Here is an 18259-nt window from a genome sequence, read left to right on the forward strand (position 1 = left end):
AAAAATAACGAATTTATTCAACTATTCGTCTCCTCCACGTTTTGGAGAGTATCCTCTGAACGCAAACAGCGTACGCTCTTCTGTGTCAGCCGCACCACAAGGATACACTGTTTTCGTTCAAATCAAAGCATAAATAAAAGTAGAAAATGTAGGTTTATCATTTTTAATTTAGTAATTTCTCTTCTGCTTTTAATAGTAAGCAATCAGTTATTTTTTTGTTTAGAAAGTAATGTTTTTATTAATCTTCTTTTGCACATAATGAACAGAATATCCTACACAGATACATTGACTATATTTGTTTTCATAGTCTTTATATATTGCACATTGATTGGAGGACAACATTGGCCAGGTAAAACATTTTTTAAAGTAATGATTAAAATTAATTAGGCTACTTTTTAATTTAAGAAATTATACATTTTAATAATGAGTCATTTTAAACTTTTTCATCCAATGAATAAAAAAAATAATAATCCTCAGATGAGTATTATTCACATTGTCGGTTATTATCCTCTGCCTCGTATACTAGCTTTTACTGCTTGACTGGTCTGAACCAATTGTCCTAGTTTTGATATATCGGCCACCGCACTCTGGAAATGGCTTTATAGCAGAATTTTCTGAGTTTATAGGGTACCTGGTTGCTAAATATGACCGGTTTCTTTTAGTTGGTGACTTCAATGTCCATGTGTGTTGTCCCTCTAAACAGTTATCCACGGAATTCCTGAACACCATTGACTCTTTTAATATGCTGCAATGGCTAAACCGTCCCACACATCTTTTAGGACACACATTGGACTTAATATTGACTTTTGGTTTGGCTATTACTGATGTTGAAGTGATTGAATCCCTCATATCCAACCACTTTCCTATTGTGTTTATGTTGTGTCTTCCTGACATTCCCCAGGTGACGTCTTCTGATACAAGACAAACTTGCGTATACTCGTCGCATTTTTGCGAGGATTTTACGGAGCTTTATAGTAAAGTTGGCTCGTCCTTGTCGGTTGAGTTGACTCTCGCTAATCTTGATACTGAACAACATTTAAATTTTTTAAATACAGTTTGGACAGACATTTTAAACTCCATTGCACCTGTCAAGTGTTTTAAACTAAAACCCAAATCCGAACCTTGGACTGATAATAACATTCGTTCCCTGAGACAATCCTGCAGAAAGGCGGAAAGAAAATGGAAAAAAGACAAACTACAAATCTCTTTTGATATCCTGAAGAATTTGTTTGTCTTCATATCAGAGAGCTGTCAAGAAAGCCAAGAACACCTATTTTTCTAACCTTATTGAAAATAAGTCATTGTTCTCCTAAAATACTATTCTCTGTTATTAACTCTGCTTTAAATCCTCCTACTAATTCTTTTCAAAACTCTTCCTTTGCACTTTCTGAGGACTTCTTGAGACACTTCGGTGACGAAGTTACAAATTTGAGGGCTCAGATACAGGTAACTGATTACGTTGAGTTGCTACCTACAAACCCAGCACCTCCCTGAACTACATTCAATCCGGTATCCTTACAAACAGTCAAGGAGGTGATTACAAAATTAAAACCCTCTTTCTGTCCCCTTGATTTAATACACCCTCGCTTTTTGAGGCAAATTATCGATACCGTTGGTCCGGGGCTGGTATTACTGTTAAATAAATGTTTGAATTCCGGATCTATTCCGGACGACTTGAAAATGGCTTTGGTTACCCCGGTTCTCAAGAAGTCCTCTCTTGATGCCTCTGTTTTAGATAATTACCGGCCTATATCCACCTTACCGTTTATATCAAAAGTAATGGAAAAAATTGTGCTCCTACAACTTCAGTCTCTTTTAAATGATAATCACATCTTCTAAAAATTTAAATCAGGATTCAAACCACTCCACAGCACTGAAACCGCCCTTGTAAAAGTTTTAAATGACATTTTAATGACTACTGATTCTGGTGTTTCTGCTGTGTTAGTGATGCTAGACTTGTCATCTCATTTCTCGTTTGGCATCCCATGTGGGACTGGGGGGGAGTGGTCTTAAATTGGTTTAGATCATTCTTAACAAATAGGAGATTTGTGGTAAAAACTGGAACTTATTTCTCGACCCCAGGCAACCTAACCTGTGGAGTTCCTCAGGGTTCTATTTTATCTGCGGCACTTCTTCCATCTTCTTCCTCTGGGGTCTATTTTCAGGAAACACAACATCTCCTTTCATTGTTATGCCGATGACCTACAAATTCACTTGCCTATGGCTAAGAAAACAAATTCTGCCTTTGATGCCCTTACTGCTTGTCTTGCTGATGTCAAATCATGGCTTTCTAAAAACTTTCTGTTCTTGAACCCAGGTAAAACCGAAGTTATTGTTTTTAGTCCATCTGAACGTGGGGCAAGTATCCAACCCAACCTCGGAAACTTAAATTCCTTTATCTCTCCCCATGTTCGGAATCTGGGTGTGGTGTTTGATAATTATTTAAAATTTGATAAACAAATTAGTGCTGTAGTAGGTTCTAGTTTTTTCCATCTTCGTTCGCTTTCTAAAATCAAGCCATTTCTCTCAAAAAGCTCTCTAGCGGTTGCTATCCATGCCTTTATTACATCTCGGCTGGATTATTGCAACTCCCTCTACTTTGGTATATCAAAGTCTCAAATCTTGCGGTTACAAGTAGTTCAAAATTCAGCAGCTAGATTCTTGAAGGGGTGTAAAAAGTTTGATCATGTATCTCCCCTCTTGCGATCTTTGCATTGGCTGCCAGTACACTATCAGATTGAGTTTAAAATCCTGCTACTTGTCTACAAATATCTTCACAATCAAGCACCGTCCTATTTGTCTGATCTACTCCACCCCTACACTCCGACGAGGGCTCTAAAATCAGAGGGTAAACTTCTCCTCCAGACCCCTAGACCTCACTTAAAAACCAGAGGATCTAGAGCATTTGAAGTGGCTGGCCCTACCCTCTGGAACAACTTATCAGTTCAAATTAGAATGGCTTCCACTTTATCTGAGTTCAAGTCATATCTTAAAACACATCTTTTCTCTCTGGCTTTTAACACGTAGTATGTGTGCTTAAATGGTTTTAACTTGGTTTGGTTGTTGTATTGGGTCCCTAAATGGCCCAAAATGGTGTTAATTTGTTTACTATTTTCTCTTCCTCATTTATTATTATTTGTTGTGCAGCACTTTGGTCAGCCTTGTCTTGTGCTTAAATGTGCTCTAGAAATAAAACTGAACTTGAACTTGAGTCAGTTCTGAACCGCTGGTTATCGTCAGCTCTAATTGTGAGTCAGTGTGTGGTTCACTAACAGTGGAAACACACTCTTGGTCTGGTTTGTGGATCAGTGTGTGACTCCTGTCTGAATCTGCTGCTGTTGCTCAGTGTGTGTTTTCTCTGATTGAACATGTTGAAGCAGCACTTGTCGACTCGTGGAGCGTCTGAGAAATGATGAACTGTGATCCGGTGATTGTTCACGCTGGTCAGTGTTTATCAGTGCAGCATCAGTTGACCTTAACACTGGATTATATCTCACCTGGGGTCAGAGGTCACTGGATCATTACAGAGGTCAGGAGGAAGAAGCAGAGATCCATCACTCTTCAGAGACACACAGCTGTGATCAGGAGATGAAGATCTCTCTCTGTTCTCCATAATGATAAACTGACTTCACACCTGCAAATGGAAACATAAGAGAACAAATGACACATAATATTGTGATTATTATTGCAGTAAATCTTAACGCTACGCACAAAATGAGATTGAAGAGAATGTGGAGCTGCAGCAGGATCCTTTTCTTCTGAATCCATAAAGTGATGCTTGAGTGACTGTAGTGACTGCGCTCAATGAATTTAATACATGTTTGTGTTGCCCTTTCATTTAATTTAACTTTACTTTATGTAGTTATTCCATCCTTGTGTGGATAAACATTGTTTGTTAAATATATTGATAACATACTAAATCGTTTTTAAACCATTTTTTTTTTTAAATGATGAATAAAATACATCAAGTTCTGCACTGTTTGCTCTTGAAAGCTTTCTGAAACCAATCTTTTTCACCCAGGTTACACCACAACATCATCAAGTGTCTGCATTTCTTCACACAACAACAGAGTATGAGGCTCAGGTCTTGTATTCTGTTATTTGGCTGCAAGTAAAGGATCTATGTGTAGGCTTATATGAGGAGATATATGGAGAAACTAATGTTTTACCCAATCTTCTGCTGATGCATCATGTCTTATTGTCTGGGTCCACTTTTGTCTCCTTAAAGACTGGCTTTTACGGTCCAGTATCTTATAAAAATGCAGTTCTGGGGTTTTTACAATCTGGTTTAACAATCTGTCCCTCAATGTGGAGAAGACAAAGGAGGTTGTGATGGACTTCAGGAGAAACTCCGTTGACCACCCCCCACTGACCATCGACAGCTCGACTGTGGAGAGAGTCAGCAGCACTAAATTCCTGGGGGTGCACATCACAGAGGATCTCACCTGGACCACCAACACCATGTCACTCTCCAAAAAGGCACAACAGCACCTACACTTTCTCTGCCGGCTGAAAAGAGCAAGTCTCCCTCCACCCATCCTCACCACATTCTACAGGGGCACCATCGAGAGTGTGCTGACCAGCTGCATCACTGTCTGGTACGGGAACTGCAGTGCTGCTGACCGCAAGACCCTCCAGCGGACAGTGAACACAGCTGCAAAGATCATCGGTGCCCCTCTCCCCTCCATCCTGGACATCTTCCTTACACGATGCTCCAGCAAAACCAACAGCATCGTGAAGGACTCCACCCATCCCTCCCACAGTCTCTTCCAGCTCCTACCATCAGGAAGACGGTACCGGAGCATCAGAGCCCGCTCCGCCAGACTGCTCAACAGCTTTTTCCCCCAGCCCTGAACTCACACCACCCCGCACCCCTCTGAAACCCCATGCAAACCCCTACCTCCTGAAACAAGTCCTGCACTTTCTTTTCTCATTCCTGCACAAACCAGAAACCTGAACATCTGCTGGAGAAAAACAAACCCAACCAAACAAACAAACAGATAAACAGCTAAAAGCAGCCTAAACTGTTCTTCCATACGGACAAACACAACTGTTTCAAATAAAGGACAGATTTAGGAAGGTACTCCTCTCAGAACACACACAAATAAAGATAATTGTAGATGTTTAATTGCTGTGTGGAGCACTGAGATCTCTAGATGAGGGCCTAATGAACTCCTTTTTGTGAATTGGACCAACATTGACATGTTTCTCTTGTTTTCAGGTTAGTTTAGGTTATTACTTTATTAATGGTGTGGATTCAGACTAATTTTTCCAGCACAGATCACTGTATGTCAGAATCAAACCCAACTAAAACTGATCGTCTGTCAATCTGATCTACAGAAGCTCATGTTTTCTGTTTAAAGAAATGAATCTGAACTAAAAGCAGAATCTCTAGAGCTCGATATCATTATAATCCTGAAGATGATTCATCACTTTTACAAGCGACACAACTGCATTAATGCTGTTAATGTTTACAGACAGCGATCTACAATAATATGAACTTATATCAGAAGCTGATCATCAATTTACCTTCATGTGATGTTTATGATGGGTTTTAATCCATTTTTCTTTCGAGTTTGCTTTTGTTATCAATACAAGGAAGTCACAGGTGAAGAATTCTTCTCTTCTTCTGCTGTTTACCTGGCGGTCAGCAAAACTACCGTGAGCTGCTTCACCGCCACCTACTGGACTGGAGTGTGGAGATAAACTTGGAGAAAGCCGATTCACTAACAAAACCTATGGTGGCCGAGAAGTGCAAAACAAATCACGATTCTGAAAACAAAATAACAAATTACAAACGCAAATGCAAATCTAAAAAACAAAATAACAATTCAGAAAACAAAACAACAAGTCAGAAAACACAACGACAAATCAGACAAACCGGAGGAGGCAGGTATAGTTTGAGACAGCGCCATTGGTTTGGGAATAGATTACTCACCGCTGACTGGACGAGACATCTGTCAATCAAGATACAAGAAGAACCAGAAGAAGAACAGCAGAGTTGACTACAGCATCAGCTTCAGTGGCGCAGACGGAAAGGCATTTATTTTCAATCACAATTAAGGAAATAATTCAAAAGTTGAAAATAAAGTATCGGGTAGGAGTAGGGAGGGCTTTATTGTACCAATAAGGGGCATCCATTTAATAATTTGAATTAAAATGATAATTAACACTGAGTACGTTATTATTGCATACTGTTATAACCCTATCCAATACTTTATTTTCAGCTTTTGGATTATTATTATAGAAATACTTCACTTTGAATTCTATAATATATTCCATCCCCAGATAGCAAGGTGACATTGATTCAATGTTGAAATTCCATCAGAATCATCATTTTGGTTGAGGTTGAAAATTCAATGCTAAATAATATTGGATCAATGTTGATAATTCAATGCTTTTCAGTGTTGAAAAGACAAATATTGAATCGATGTTGATTTCTGGTCAGCATTTCACTGTCATTCCCTCATTCAACACTTAAATATGGTACATTTTCCTGAAATGTAGTGAGCACATGCTCATCAAACAATTAATTATGTTAATTTTGTGAACTGCCACCACTATCAGCACCAATAAATAAATAAAATTGTCTGCTGATCGTGTGGATTAACAAAAAACTGTGACCATTGGATAGAACTCAGATGGATATTATTATTATTTGCAGCAGCAGCAGTTTTAGTAATTAATGTGTTTGATTAGCTGTTTTCAGCTCGCTAGAGAAGCACATTCAGCCAGAGACTGATAATGACTAAATGAATGTCACAAAGTCCTTATCTTGTGGTCATCCAGTTATATCATTCATTTCAATTAAACATTATTTAAATCAAAATACTTTTAAATTATAATTAAATATTTAAATTATAATTATCATTTATATTATTTATGATTCATATGTTCAATATAATTATTAAATTTAAACCATTGTGAATGTACATACATTTAATGAAGAAATTCAGAGGGTTTTGTCATGCGCCACAATCCAGTCCATTAGGAGACCGTAAAGCTGCCAACAGCCAATCAAATCAGAGCGAAACGGACGGAGATCAGGCTAAAGGGCAAAGATAAACTGTTTTTTAGAGGTAAGTAATAAAAGATTAAAAAAAATAATAATAAAAAAATAACAATAAAATAAAATACTTGACATAAAATATAACGCCTAGAAAAATCCGTGTAACTTAACTTACTTTCTTTCCAGAGATTTCCCTTTATTTGACGACAGTTGACAGATGTCGATTCTTTACTCAGCTATACGAACACAACGCATTCACCTCAGAGAAAAGAAGACGTGGACTGTTTTTATACGTCTTTCTTACAACTTCTGTGTTTTTCTGAACAAGTCCGAGTCACATGAACGCGCGCCGTCCAGACCAATGAACGGCCAAGGAAAGAATTATCATTAAATATATTCAATTTCGCTTTGTTTTTCCACCAAACCCTACCAGACACTATAGAGAGGGAGTAATGTTTGAGCAAACCCTACCAGACACAATAGAGAGAGAGTAATGTTTGAGCAAACCCTACCAGACACAATAGAGAGAGAGTAATGTTTGAGCAAACCCTACCAGACACTATAGAGAGAGAGTAATGTTTGAGCAAACCCTACCAGACACTATAGAGAGAGAGTAATGTTTGAGCAAACCCTACCAGACACTATAGAGAGAGAGTAATGTTTGAGCAAACCCTACCAGACACTATAGAGAGAGAGTAATGTTTGAGCAAACCCTACCAGACACTATAGACTGAGAGTAATGTTTGAGCAAACCCTACCAGACACTATAGAGAGAGATTAATGTTAGAGCAAACCCTACCAGACACTATAGAGAGAGAGTAATGTTTGAGCAAACCCTACCAAACACTATAGAGAGAGAGTAATGTTTGAGCAAACCCTACCAGACACTATAGAGAGAGAGAGTAATGTTTGAGCAAACCCTACCAAACACAATAGAGAGAGTGTAATGTTTGAGCAAACCCTACCAGACACTATAGAGAGAGAGTAATGTTTGAGCAAACCCTACCAAACACTATAGAGAGAGAGTAATGTTTGAGCAAACCCTACCAAACACTATATAGAGAGAGTAATGTTTGAGCAAACCCTACCAGACACTATAGAGAGAGAGTAATGCTTGAGCGAACCCTACCAAACACTATAGAGAGACAGTAATGTTTGAGCAAACCCTACCAGACACTATAGAGAGAGAGTAATGTTTGAGCAAACCTTACCAAACACTATAGAGAGAGAGTAATGTTTGAGCAAACCCTACCAGACACTATAGAGAGAGAGTAATGTTTGAGCAAACCCTACCAGACACCATAGAGAGAGAGTAATGTTTGAGCAAACCCTACCAGACACAATAGACTGAGAGTAATGTTTGAGCAAACCCTACCAGACACTATAGAGAGAGATTAATGTTAGAGCAAACCCTACCAGACACTATAGAGAGAGAGTAATGTTTGAGCAAACCCTACCAGACACTATAGAGAGAGAGTAATGTTTGAGCAAACCTTACCAAACACTATAGAGAGAGAGAGTAATGTTTGAGCAAACTCTACCAAACACTATAGAGAGAGAGTAATGCTTGAGCGAACCCTACCAAACACTATAGAGAGACAGTAATGTTTGAGCAAACCCTACCAGACACTATAGAGAGAGAGTAATGTTTGAGCAAACCTTACCAAACACTATAGAGAGAGAGTAATGTTTGAGCAAACTCTACCAAACACTATAGAGAGAGAGTAATGTTTGAGCAAACTCTACCAAACACTATAGAGAGAGAGTAATGTTTGAGCAAACTCTACCAAACACTATAGAGAGAGAGTAATGCTTGAGCGAACTCTACCAAACACTATAGAGAGAGAGTAATGCTTGAGCGAACCCTACCAAACACTATAGAGAGACAGTAATGTTTGAGCAAACCCTACCAGACACTATAGAGAGAGAGTAATGTTTGAGCAAACCTTACCAAACACTATAGAGAGAGAGTAATGTTTGAGCAAACTCTACCAAACACTATAGAGAGAGAGTAATGTTTGAGCAAACTCTACCAAACACTATAGAGAGAGAGTAATGTTTGAGCAAACCCTACCAGACACTATAGAGAGAGAGTACCCACTGCGCAAAGACACGTCCAAACGACGTCTTTTGTACGTCATTTTTGAACGTCCAATTTTGGTCCCCTGAAGGTGCAGACTGTGACGCCAGATGACGTCTTTTTTCCAACGTCTACCGAACGTCCAATATTGACGTCCACAGGACCTCCGTATAAGGGCTAAATGTAGGCCAAATGTGGTCGTTGTGGACGTCTTTTCTACATAATACTTCAACTCATTTTAGACATCAATTTATATTGCTTATATGCTCTGTACATAACTGTAGTCCCATTTCAGAAGGTGGCATACTGTTCAAGTTCATTTTCCTATAGCTTCATTTGATGGTCTCAGCAGCACATGATAAATGGAAAAGCATACAAAGGTGTAGTGCACTTCCAATTCAATCCTGCAGCTGAGCCAAACAAAGCTACAGGAAAAAGGTCCTTCACCTTCTGGAAACATGGGACTACAGTTATAAACAGGTTTACAAATAAATCACAACTCAATTACCACTCACTTATTTCCATCTTTATTGTTTTTAACTGGCACAAACGTCACTAACATGTTTTGACTAGTTAAATTTCCTGCCAACTACCATTAAAATCAAGGAAAATAATTGAATGGCTTGCATACAATGTTGTGCATCGTAACCTAAACAATTTGTAAAATCAACAGGTGGTACAAAAAATAAAAGTTTCACAGCCCACCTTGCGTGGGTCTGTACCACAACAAATGTACAATAATAAAAAATAAAGTGTTAAACCAAATGTGTTGTGTGGTAAAATTGAACCATAACCAACTATATTAAAACAGGAAAGGACAATGTACAAAAGATTCTCCACAATGGATAATCAGTCCTGAGTGACTGCTGCGTGTCCTCCACCTCCACTTCTTTGCGGTGCATGCTTCAGATGCTCTGAAGCGGTTATCCTTATGAAGTCCTCTGTTGCGGTGACATCAAATTTCATGACTGCATCTGCTCAAGTAGAAAAAGACAAATGATTAGAAGTATGCAAAGGCAATCTGCAGTCATACACCAAGTCCCCATATTTGTAAGCAAAAACATGTTTACTATGCATCCATTACAAATACTGGATTAATACAAAACCACATCATCAACTGTTTTGTCCAATCAAGTCATTATTCAGACTGGCAGGAGCCAATTATATTTCCTTGGTCAACATGAAACACAGGCTTACCTTTTATTGCTCTATAAACCTGTGACTTCTCCAAAGATTTCTTTCCCTTTTTCCCCTTCCCCTTCATATTGAATTGCGCCATCAGGGCATTAGTGAAGAGCCTAAAGAAAAATAAATTACATTTATAAATCAACAAATTATACGTATGAATAACATTACGCATCACATAAAACCTTTATACTACATCCCTCCTTTTAACCCTCTACAACAAATCTTGTCAAGAACAGCTGGTCTATAAGCTGACGATGCATTGTGTTGTGAAGGTACACAAGGGTTAAGCAAGGAAAAGGCAAATGAACACTTGCAGTCTGGTCCACACCCAAAAAAACATTGAACACCACCCTATCACACACACACTTCATACTGTATGTAGAAACATGCCTGTCCAGGACTTTGTGGACACAGTCCTTGGTGTTCTTCCCTCCAATTCTTGAAATCTGTAGCACCTGTTGGAATAAATTATGATAAAATTGACTGGTACTCACCAGAGGAACCTAACAGTGTACGAGTGCACTGTATTGTGTTATGCTAAGCTATCAATTACTTCCAGAATTGTAAAACCTACCAGGGTATCAAAGGCTTGTGCATCACTGAGGCGTTGCTCCTCTCTCTCAAAATCCTCTAAGGTCTCCATCCTTTCAATGTGCATGGCTGAAGTGGCAGGTTGTGCTTGTTTATAGCAGTTGCGGAGGTCAACCAGCATGTTTAAGACCTTTTTCTGGTACACTGAAATAAACATTTGATTACGATGGTTGTCTCCAATTAGAATAGCAAGGCTAGCTAGCTGGTTCACAATTGTTTTTGTAATCAGCTTCAGTGTTTGTTATTAATACAGTAGGTAGAGTTGGAGTTAAAAAAAAAAAAAAAAAAAAAAGGCTCAGACAAAATGTCTCATGATAGAAACCACCCTACAATTGACGGTAGAAAACCAAGCCACTGCTATAATTCAAAAGCAGTTTGTGAGGACAGAGGGAATAGTAGAGAAAGAGAGACAGTGGTACTATAAGAAGTTTCAGTCTCTCTCTCTTGCTCAGTGTCCTGTCGTCTCACACTGCCAATAGATCAATACTTACCATCCCAAGGCAATGGGAATGTCCATCTTCCGTTCTCGGCATCTGCACCACAGAAAGTCCGTTTTAGAAATTACCAAATGACAACTTTCAATAGATTTGGTCGCATTAGAAGAGAAAATACTAAATTTAATATTGTAATGATTAGGGGTGCATCGACACTACTCACTGAATTGCAAAATGCTTAGATGAAATTTGTGGTCTTACACAACTCACCATGCCTTGGCCTTTCATAAGGGGGGCTGGTGAGATCACAGTGCCGTGATCTTTCATCATGACTTGACCTGGAGGGGGGCCTGGAGGCATCACTACGGTGTCTGTCATTGGATCTGGAGGTGTCACTATGGCGTGATAGTTCATGTCTGGACCTGTGTCGTGACACATCATGTCTGGACTTGCCGGCATGTCTCAAACCATCACTGTGCCAGGACTTGGACCTGGACCTGTATCTGGAGACATCACTATGTCTGGACCTGATGCTGGATCCACCGCTGGACCTAGTATCATTTAAATTTATTTTAATCACTTGGACATTTCTTTATCTGACATACCCCTACTGGTTGGCCAACAACAAGGGCTGGAGACCAGTAGAGGACAGTTGCTACTGACGCTGTGCCTTATCCAGTTTCTTTACCTTGAGCGATAGTCATCCCTGTCCCAACCTCTTGCTACATGTCCAGATCCTGAAAAACACAAAGAATGTTCTTCAATTTCACAAGGCCTGAAAAAAAAAATGTAAAAAGTGACTGTTTAAAGTGTGATGAGATGAATACTCACTGGGTCTTGAAAGCTCTCTTCGCAGAGGGGTTGTGCTTGCATTTAGAGAGCCTGAAAAAAGACAAAGATTATTCAAAGATGCATTATTGAAATGAAACAAAAAAGGTGAGCATTAGTTGTGATGGATACTTACTGGGTGTCGACGTTTCCCTTCCTGCATTGGCACGCTCCATCAGGCCAGACAAGTCTGAAACATGTGATTGAGCCTGTAACTACTGTCTTGTGTGTAAAGAAATCAATTCAATACTTGATTCTCAAGCAGAGAGTAACACTTTGTCCTGAATAGACTTTTGCAATTGTTGTTGCAATGGATAAAGTGAATACTCACGGGACATTTCCCTGCACCGAGATCCTGCAGCTTCCACAAGGCCATCCAAGGTTTGATTTACAGAGTCTGAAACACATGAGTCAGCCTATAAGTACTTTCATGTAGTATATACCAAATTAATATTTAGTGAAATTGAAGTGACATACTGCCAAGTATGGTGACCCATACTCGAAATTCATGCTTGCATTTAACCCATCCAACGTGCACACACACACCGTGAACATACACACACAGCAGTGAACACACCCACACCGTGAACACACACCCGGAGCAGTGGGCAGCATTTATGCTGCGGCGCCCGGGGAGCAGTTGGGGGTTCGGTGCCTTGCTCAAGGGCACCTCAGTCGTGGTATTGAGGGTGGAGAGCGCGCTGGACATTCACTCCCCCCACCTACAATCCCTGCTGGCCCGAGACTCGAACCCACAACCTTTGGATTACGAGTCCGACTCTAACCATTAGGCCCCGACTTCCCCTTACTTAAAACACTACTTACATTTCTGGCAATTTTAGACGTTTCTTTTGTTAACTTAAAATGCTCTTAATAAGCTAAAAGCACATAAAAATTTAAGAGAAATTCACCAGGTCTTGAAACTCATCAATATTATATTCTCATATGGCTCAGAGAAACGCCTGACCAATCATTTCATTTGTCCCGAATGACATGATTTGCTGAGATTCCTAGCGGTCATCCCCGCCCCTCTCCAGCTTGCCTACCACACGTGAAACAGCCTGTAACTACAATGTTGTGAATACTTAAGTCATTACCATGCTTAATTCTCAAGCAGTGAGAAACTACTCATCTTGAATGGACTTTAACTTTGTGCAATGGGATGGTTGGTGCAAAGGGAAAAGTAAATACTCACGACGAGTGGACATTTCACTGGCCCCAGATCTGTCTGCACACTCCGCTTGGACAGCCATGGCTTCATCTTCAGAGGCTGAAACACATGAATCAGCCTGTAACTATCATGTTGTGTTTCCACGACAACACATTAACATGCTTTATAAGTTGCCATCAGTACTCACAAGCATTGTGTAACATGTTGGTGTCCTGAATGGGCTGCAGCTTCTTTGGTGCAGTAGGGTAATCGGGTAGCTTGACACCTATAAAGAGGCAATATAAAGTAAAAATAAGCATATGCACCCCCCCTCCCCCCCATAAAAAAGTTATTTAAGAATTTTATTCATTTTGAAACTGAAATTATAAATTCATAATAGAAAATCATTACCCCTGATGCTCTCCTCCTCATCTGAATCTGTAAATTCTGCAAAAAAATCTTCATAAACATTGATGTCTAAAATTTGAGGCCCAATTTGTGGCAACGTGTATAATAAAAAAAAAATAAATAAAAAAAAAAAAAGTATAAATTACTTGAGAATGACAAATATACCATTTCTTACAAAATCCTCTGGAAGTCCTTTTTTAGTGCGGTTCCTCGTTGATCTAATCGCCACCTCCTCATCATCATCCTCCTCCTCCTCCTCTGCCTGACTGGTCAGGTTGTAGTTGTCACATTCACGACGCTTAGCTAGAAGTTAGACAATTCAACCTTAAAAAAAAAATTCTTCAACAATTTTGACTTTGATATAAATATTAAATATTCGATTCTTCAAAGCAAAACTTGCCTGAAGTCATTTTTATTTTGATTAAAGGGAAAACCATCCAGTCTTCCTGGGGGTTAATTCTGTCCTTTAGAGCTCTTTCTGTTTTTGTGCTGCTCATATTACGTGGCCATCTAACAGTTCTCTTGTTCCTGTCGATCCAATTGTCAGGAACTACACCCTCCTCCTCTCGTTCACCCTCTTTCCAAACAGCCCTCGCGTACATGACCTGGAAAGGACAGCATATGAATGTTAATAGAAGTAATATTGTCATTACGCATTGAGTAGACCAGTGGTTCGCCAACTTTTTAATTTCAAAGTCCCTCATAACTTTGAACAAACAACTGGAACCAAATGGACCCTTACGGTTCCATTAGGTTCCATTTGTTCACTCTCAACTTTGCAGACCTATAAGAGTCCAACTTAGAACCCAATTAAGGAATCCAGAGGGTCCATAGAACCCTTTGAGAACCACTGTAGCAGACAATCTTATACAAAGCGAATTGCAGGTGCAATGGCATAGAAAATGACTTGAACCCTATTCAACAAATCCCCAATTGTCATGTTAGAAGAGACAACTCTGAGCTGGAGGTGGCAGAAATGAATATGCGACGATTCTCATTAGGAGTGATAAGATCACTAATGACTACATTAGAGGGTCAGCCCAGGTTAAGTTAGTGGATAAAGCAAGAAAGGTGAGGTTGAGAGGGTTGTGACGTGCGGAAGAGGGATGAGGGTTAAATTGGGAGTAGGATATTGTGGCATGAGGAGAGAGGGAGGCAAGGAGAGGTTTATGGATGCGTGAGTAAGGACAGGCAGGTGGCAGGAGTCACTGAGGTTGATGCAGAAAAAAAACAGATGGAAACAGGTGATCAGCTATGATAACCCCTGCTGGGATATAGCTAAAAGAATAAAATAATTCAACCTTTAATATTAGTGTTCCAGACCATGGCGAAGGGGTATGAGGACAGAACCACCAGTTTCTTGTGGGAGGCAGGCCACCTTGCGGAACAGATCCCTTTCATGCAGTAATCCATTTTTCATCCTGACCTGACCATTTGCTATGCAGACTATATTCAGAAGTCCAGAGCTACATGGTTGGTGAAATAATGGTGAAGTGTGACGCTGGTGCAGGATTTCACAAGCAAAGGTACCGTCAGCATTTTTCTGTCGAACAAAAGCAAATCTGTCATCTCTCAAGAGAAAACAACTGTCCCTTTCTTTAACAGAAGAAAACACTTTAGAGTGCATTTTGCTCTTGTTCACTTCTGAATGTTCCATTTCTGACAGACGCCTGGTAACTTGTTCCAGGGGACTTCTCCCGCTCCTCACGTGTTTCTTGATTTGTTGCAGGTAGTTTTCAAATGGAAAACAGGAAATGTCATTTAAGGAACAGTTGAAGTGGATGGCATCTTCATGGAGATGAAGTAATCCATGTACGTTGTATACAGGAAAGGTCTTGCCATACAGGTCAGCACAGGACATGACAAAGTGTTTCATTAGTTCATGAGCATATTGGAGATAGGCATTTCGAATCCTGTCATCCGACTCCAGCAAAATCGACATGGCTACTGTCAAGGACAGGAAATGTTTGTATCTTTCAGGGGACAACACAGTTTTCAATGCAACAGGTCCGGTGTATAGCAAAAACTGCCGTAGTTCAGTGGCTTTCCACCTGTCTATTTCATGTAAACCCCGCGGTTGCCTAGCAAACTCACTCGGCATCCTCCCTCTCAGTGCAATTAGTTTTTGAGAAATTGCATCCTTTTGCTTCACAGATAAACGACAGATTTTTGGGCCACGGGTCAAGTAAATTAACAGGCGTCTAACTACTCCCAAGCAGACCATATGCATATAATCTAACACAAATGAGCTAACACAAGGAATTCCTACCGCAATGAAGGGGCTGACATCAGTTTGGTGGTTCCTGTACTCTACTCTGGAGAAACTGTCATCTGTTCGAGAAGTGCATTCCTGTTCACTGAAAACTATTCTTCCCTCAACACGAGCACCTCTGATTAAACATCTTTCACAACTCTCGTAGGACGTATGACCCTTAATACATTTTAGATATGCCCTTGCTGGTGCATCACAGATCAGAGCATCAATATTGACAGTGTAAGTCTGGCCTTTATAAACTACACCATTTTGTTTGAGATGTTTGTACTCGGTCACAAAGTCTTTAAGATACTCCCCAAGTGGACTTGGCTTATGTTGTCCACTAAACATAGCTACAATAAATGGATCAAATTGGCCACACTTCACCAGTATTGGCCAGAATTGCACACCACTACTTCTAAAAAGTGGGATGCCATCAATGTTTACACTGAGGTGCACATCATTACTCTCCATCTGACTTAAATAACAGCAGATCCCCTTTTCTAAGCCATAGTATCTGTAATGCCCACCACACTTGTGCTCTGTTGTGTTACACTTTGGTGTAGCAAGGAATGTCCGGCAATCCACAGGCAATAGGTGCCCTTGCTTTCTTAATATGGACAATAATCCATTAAGCGATCTGTGTGTCAATTTGTGCTCCAAGGCCCACTGTCTTAGGTCATCTTCAAAGCTGCTGGTCATCTCAGCTTCATCATTTGGTTCCTTTTCTGAGTCAGTAGACCAATAGTCCACATCAGTGTCAAAGTCAAAACTATCTGATGTCCCAGGAACAGGGTCACTGATGAAACTATGTGAAGTCCCAGGCACATTGTCACTGCTAGCACTATTTGGAGTCCCAGGCGCACGGTCACATTTTTTTTTAATGCCACAATGTTCATCATCGCTGTCAGAATAACATAGAAGTTGATTGAGTTCTCTTTGGCGTTTTCGCCATTCTCTCATCCTTTTAGCCATCTGTAAACACAGATGTGAGCCCAAGTTAAGTTTACTTGTACTGTTTATTTGACTGGGGCCAGTGCAAAGAAAAGGAGGATGAAATCATAGCACCTTGTTTAGGTGGTTTAACGTAGGTGCTCCTAAAGGGCAGAACACCTCACTCCACGTCCAAAATGAAGGAGACACCGCACGCCACCTGACAGAAAGACAAAGGAAACACCAAACTAAAGCTTTACAATACTCAATAGTATTGAGATGGTGTGGATTATATATACACTGAAGATCAGTGTTAAACAAGTAACACTATGAAGTGTTCAAGTTAATTGAGATAAAGAAGAGGTGAATTAACACTTGTTGTTAACAAACAGAACTACACGGAGAAAAATTATTTTGTGGTGAAGTAAATACTACATAAAAACAAATGTAATTTCTACATTAAATAATTTAGTTCAGGCAATAATTATAAAAAATATTAAATTCTATAATATTACTCAATTTAAGCTTGTAGAAATTAAAGTTTGAACTTATAAGTATAATTTACTTAGAATTGTTATGTTTACAAGGATTCTTTAAGTTATGGTCCCATTTTCCCCATCATGCACTGGTGCATGAATAATTAAAAAGGTAAAACTTTTCACTGTTTTATGGTTGCTTTTGTTGTTAAGTTTAGTAACTTACTGTTTTCTGACATCTGGAGTTCATTCTCTATTCATAAATGACCCATTCATACTCAAACACTATCCACTGATTGTCACCATCATTGTGTATGGTCATGGTGAACCAAGTATTGAGGTCTCTGTGTTATTTTGGGTAATAATTGTTTTGAGTGGACATATTTAAAAAAGATTACAAGCTGTCTACTTATGATCATGTTAGCAAGTGAACCACATGTTTTAATAGCATGTTATTATCCAATGCTACATTAAGTCATTTTAATAGTGACTGAGTGAAATGTAGCAGTGCAGTAAGAAGATCTAAAAGAAGTTACAATTTTATTTTGGTTCAACTCAATTAATTATATTTTTAATATAAATGAGTTTAAATGTTAAGTTAACACAACTTGAAATTACTTCGTAGATTATATCATATTGCATGTTTTAAGTAAAGAATGTTGAGTGAACTCAAATATTTAAGTTCATATAACAAAAATTATCTTTGTTATTTTACTTAAAATAAACAAGTTGGGTTTACTTAAAAAGTATGATGCAAAAATGGTGCATATATATTTTAAGTAAATCGAACATCAGTTTTACCAGTGTATGGTTTCCCTGATGAGGAAAACACAGACGGAGTTGCAGAATATGGCAAATATTAGATTCAGTCATTTTTAAAACAAGTTATAACTCGTTTTGAAATGCTA

The 18259-nt window shown here is 39.2% G+C and overlaps 1 protein-coding gene across 2 annotated transcripts; it reads right to left on the minus strand.

Annotated features, from left to right (window-relative positions):
* Positions 1-9596: 9596 nt before the first annotated feature.
* Positions 9597-14293, minus strand: LOC306861653 (uncharacterized protein). Of its 2 annotated transcripts, XR_013783491.1 has the most exons (15): positions 14089-14293; positions 13864-13991; positions 13692-13727; positions 13489-13566; positions 13326-13400; positions 12462-12527; positions 12267-12320; positions 12134-12184; positions 11991-12039; positions 11573-11853; positions 11360-11401; positions 10852-11012; positions 10688-10732; positions 10287-10387; positions 9599-10063 (listed from the first exon to the last, which is right to left on the minus strand). XR_013783491.1 is itself a non-coding variant. In XM_079404053.1 (14 exons), the coding sequence occupies exons 3-14, from the start codon at positions 13502-13504 to the stop codon at positions 9939-9941; spliced, it is 1086 nt and encodes a 361-aa protein (XP_079260179.1). In that variant the 5' UTR covers positions 13505-13566; positions 13692-13727; positions 13864-13955; the 3' UTR covers positions 9597-9938. The 2 variants fall into 2 exon arrangements, 1 of the variants encoding a protein (XP_079260179.1); XM_079404053.1 differs by lacking the exon at positions 14089-14293 and having other exon boundaries at positions 9597-10063; positions 10668-10732; positions 13864-13955.
* Positions 14294-18259: the final 3966 nt, after the last annotated feature.

This window comes from Barbus barbus (genome assembly GCF_936440315.1).
Source record: "Barbus barbus genome assembly, chromosome: 42".
Lineage (NCBI taxonomy): Eukaryota > Metazoa > Chordata > Actinopteri > Cypriniformes > Cyprinidae > Barbus > Barbus barbus.

What these genes read in the sequence shown, in the direction of transcription:
- LOC306861653 (XM_079404053.1), bottom strand. An exon ending in AAGGGAAACGTCGACACCCA is followed by an intron (nt 12,185 to 12,266) that starts GTAAGTATCCAT and finishes GTCTTTTTTCAG; the next exon opens with GCTCTCTAAATGCAAGCACA. An exon ending in GTCCACAAAGTCCTGGACAG is followed by an intron (nt 10,388 to 10,667) that starts GCATGTTTCTAC and finishes ATTTTTCTTTAG; the next exon opens with GCTCTTCACTAATGCCCTGA.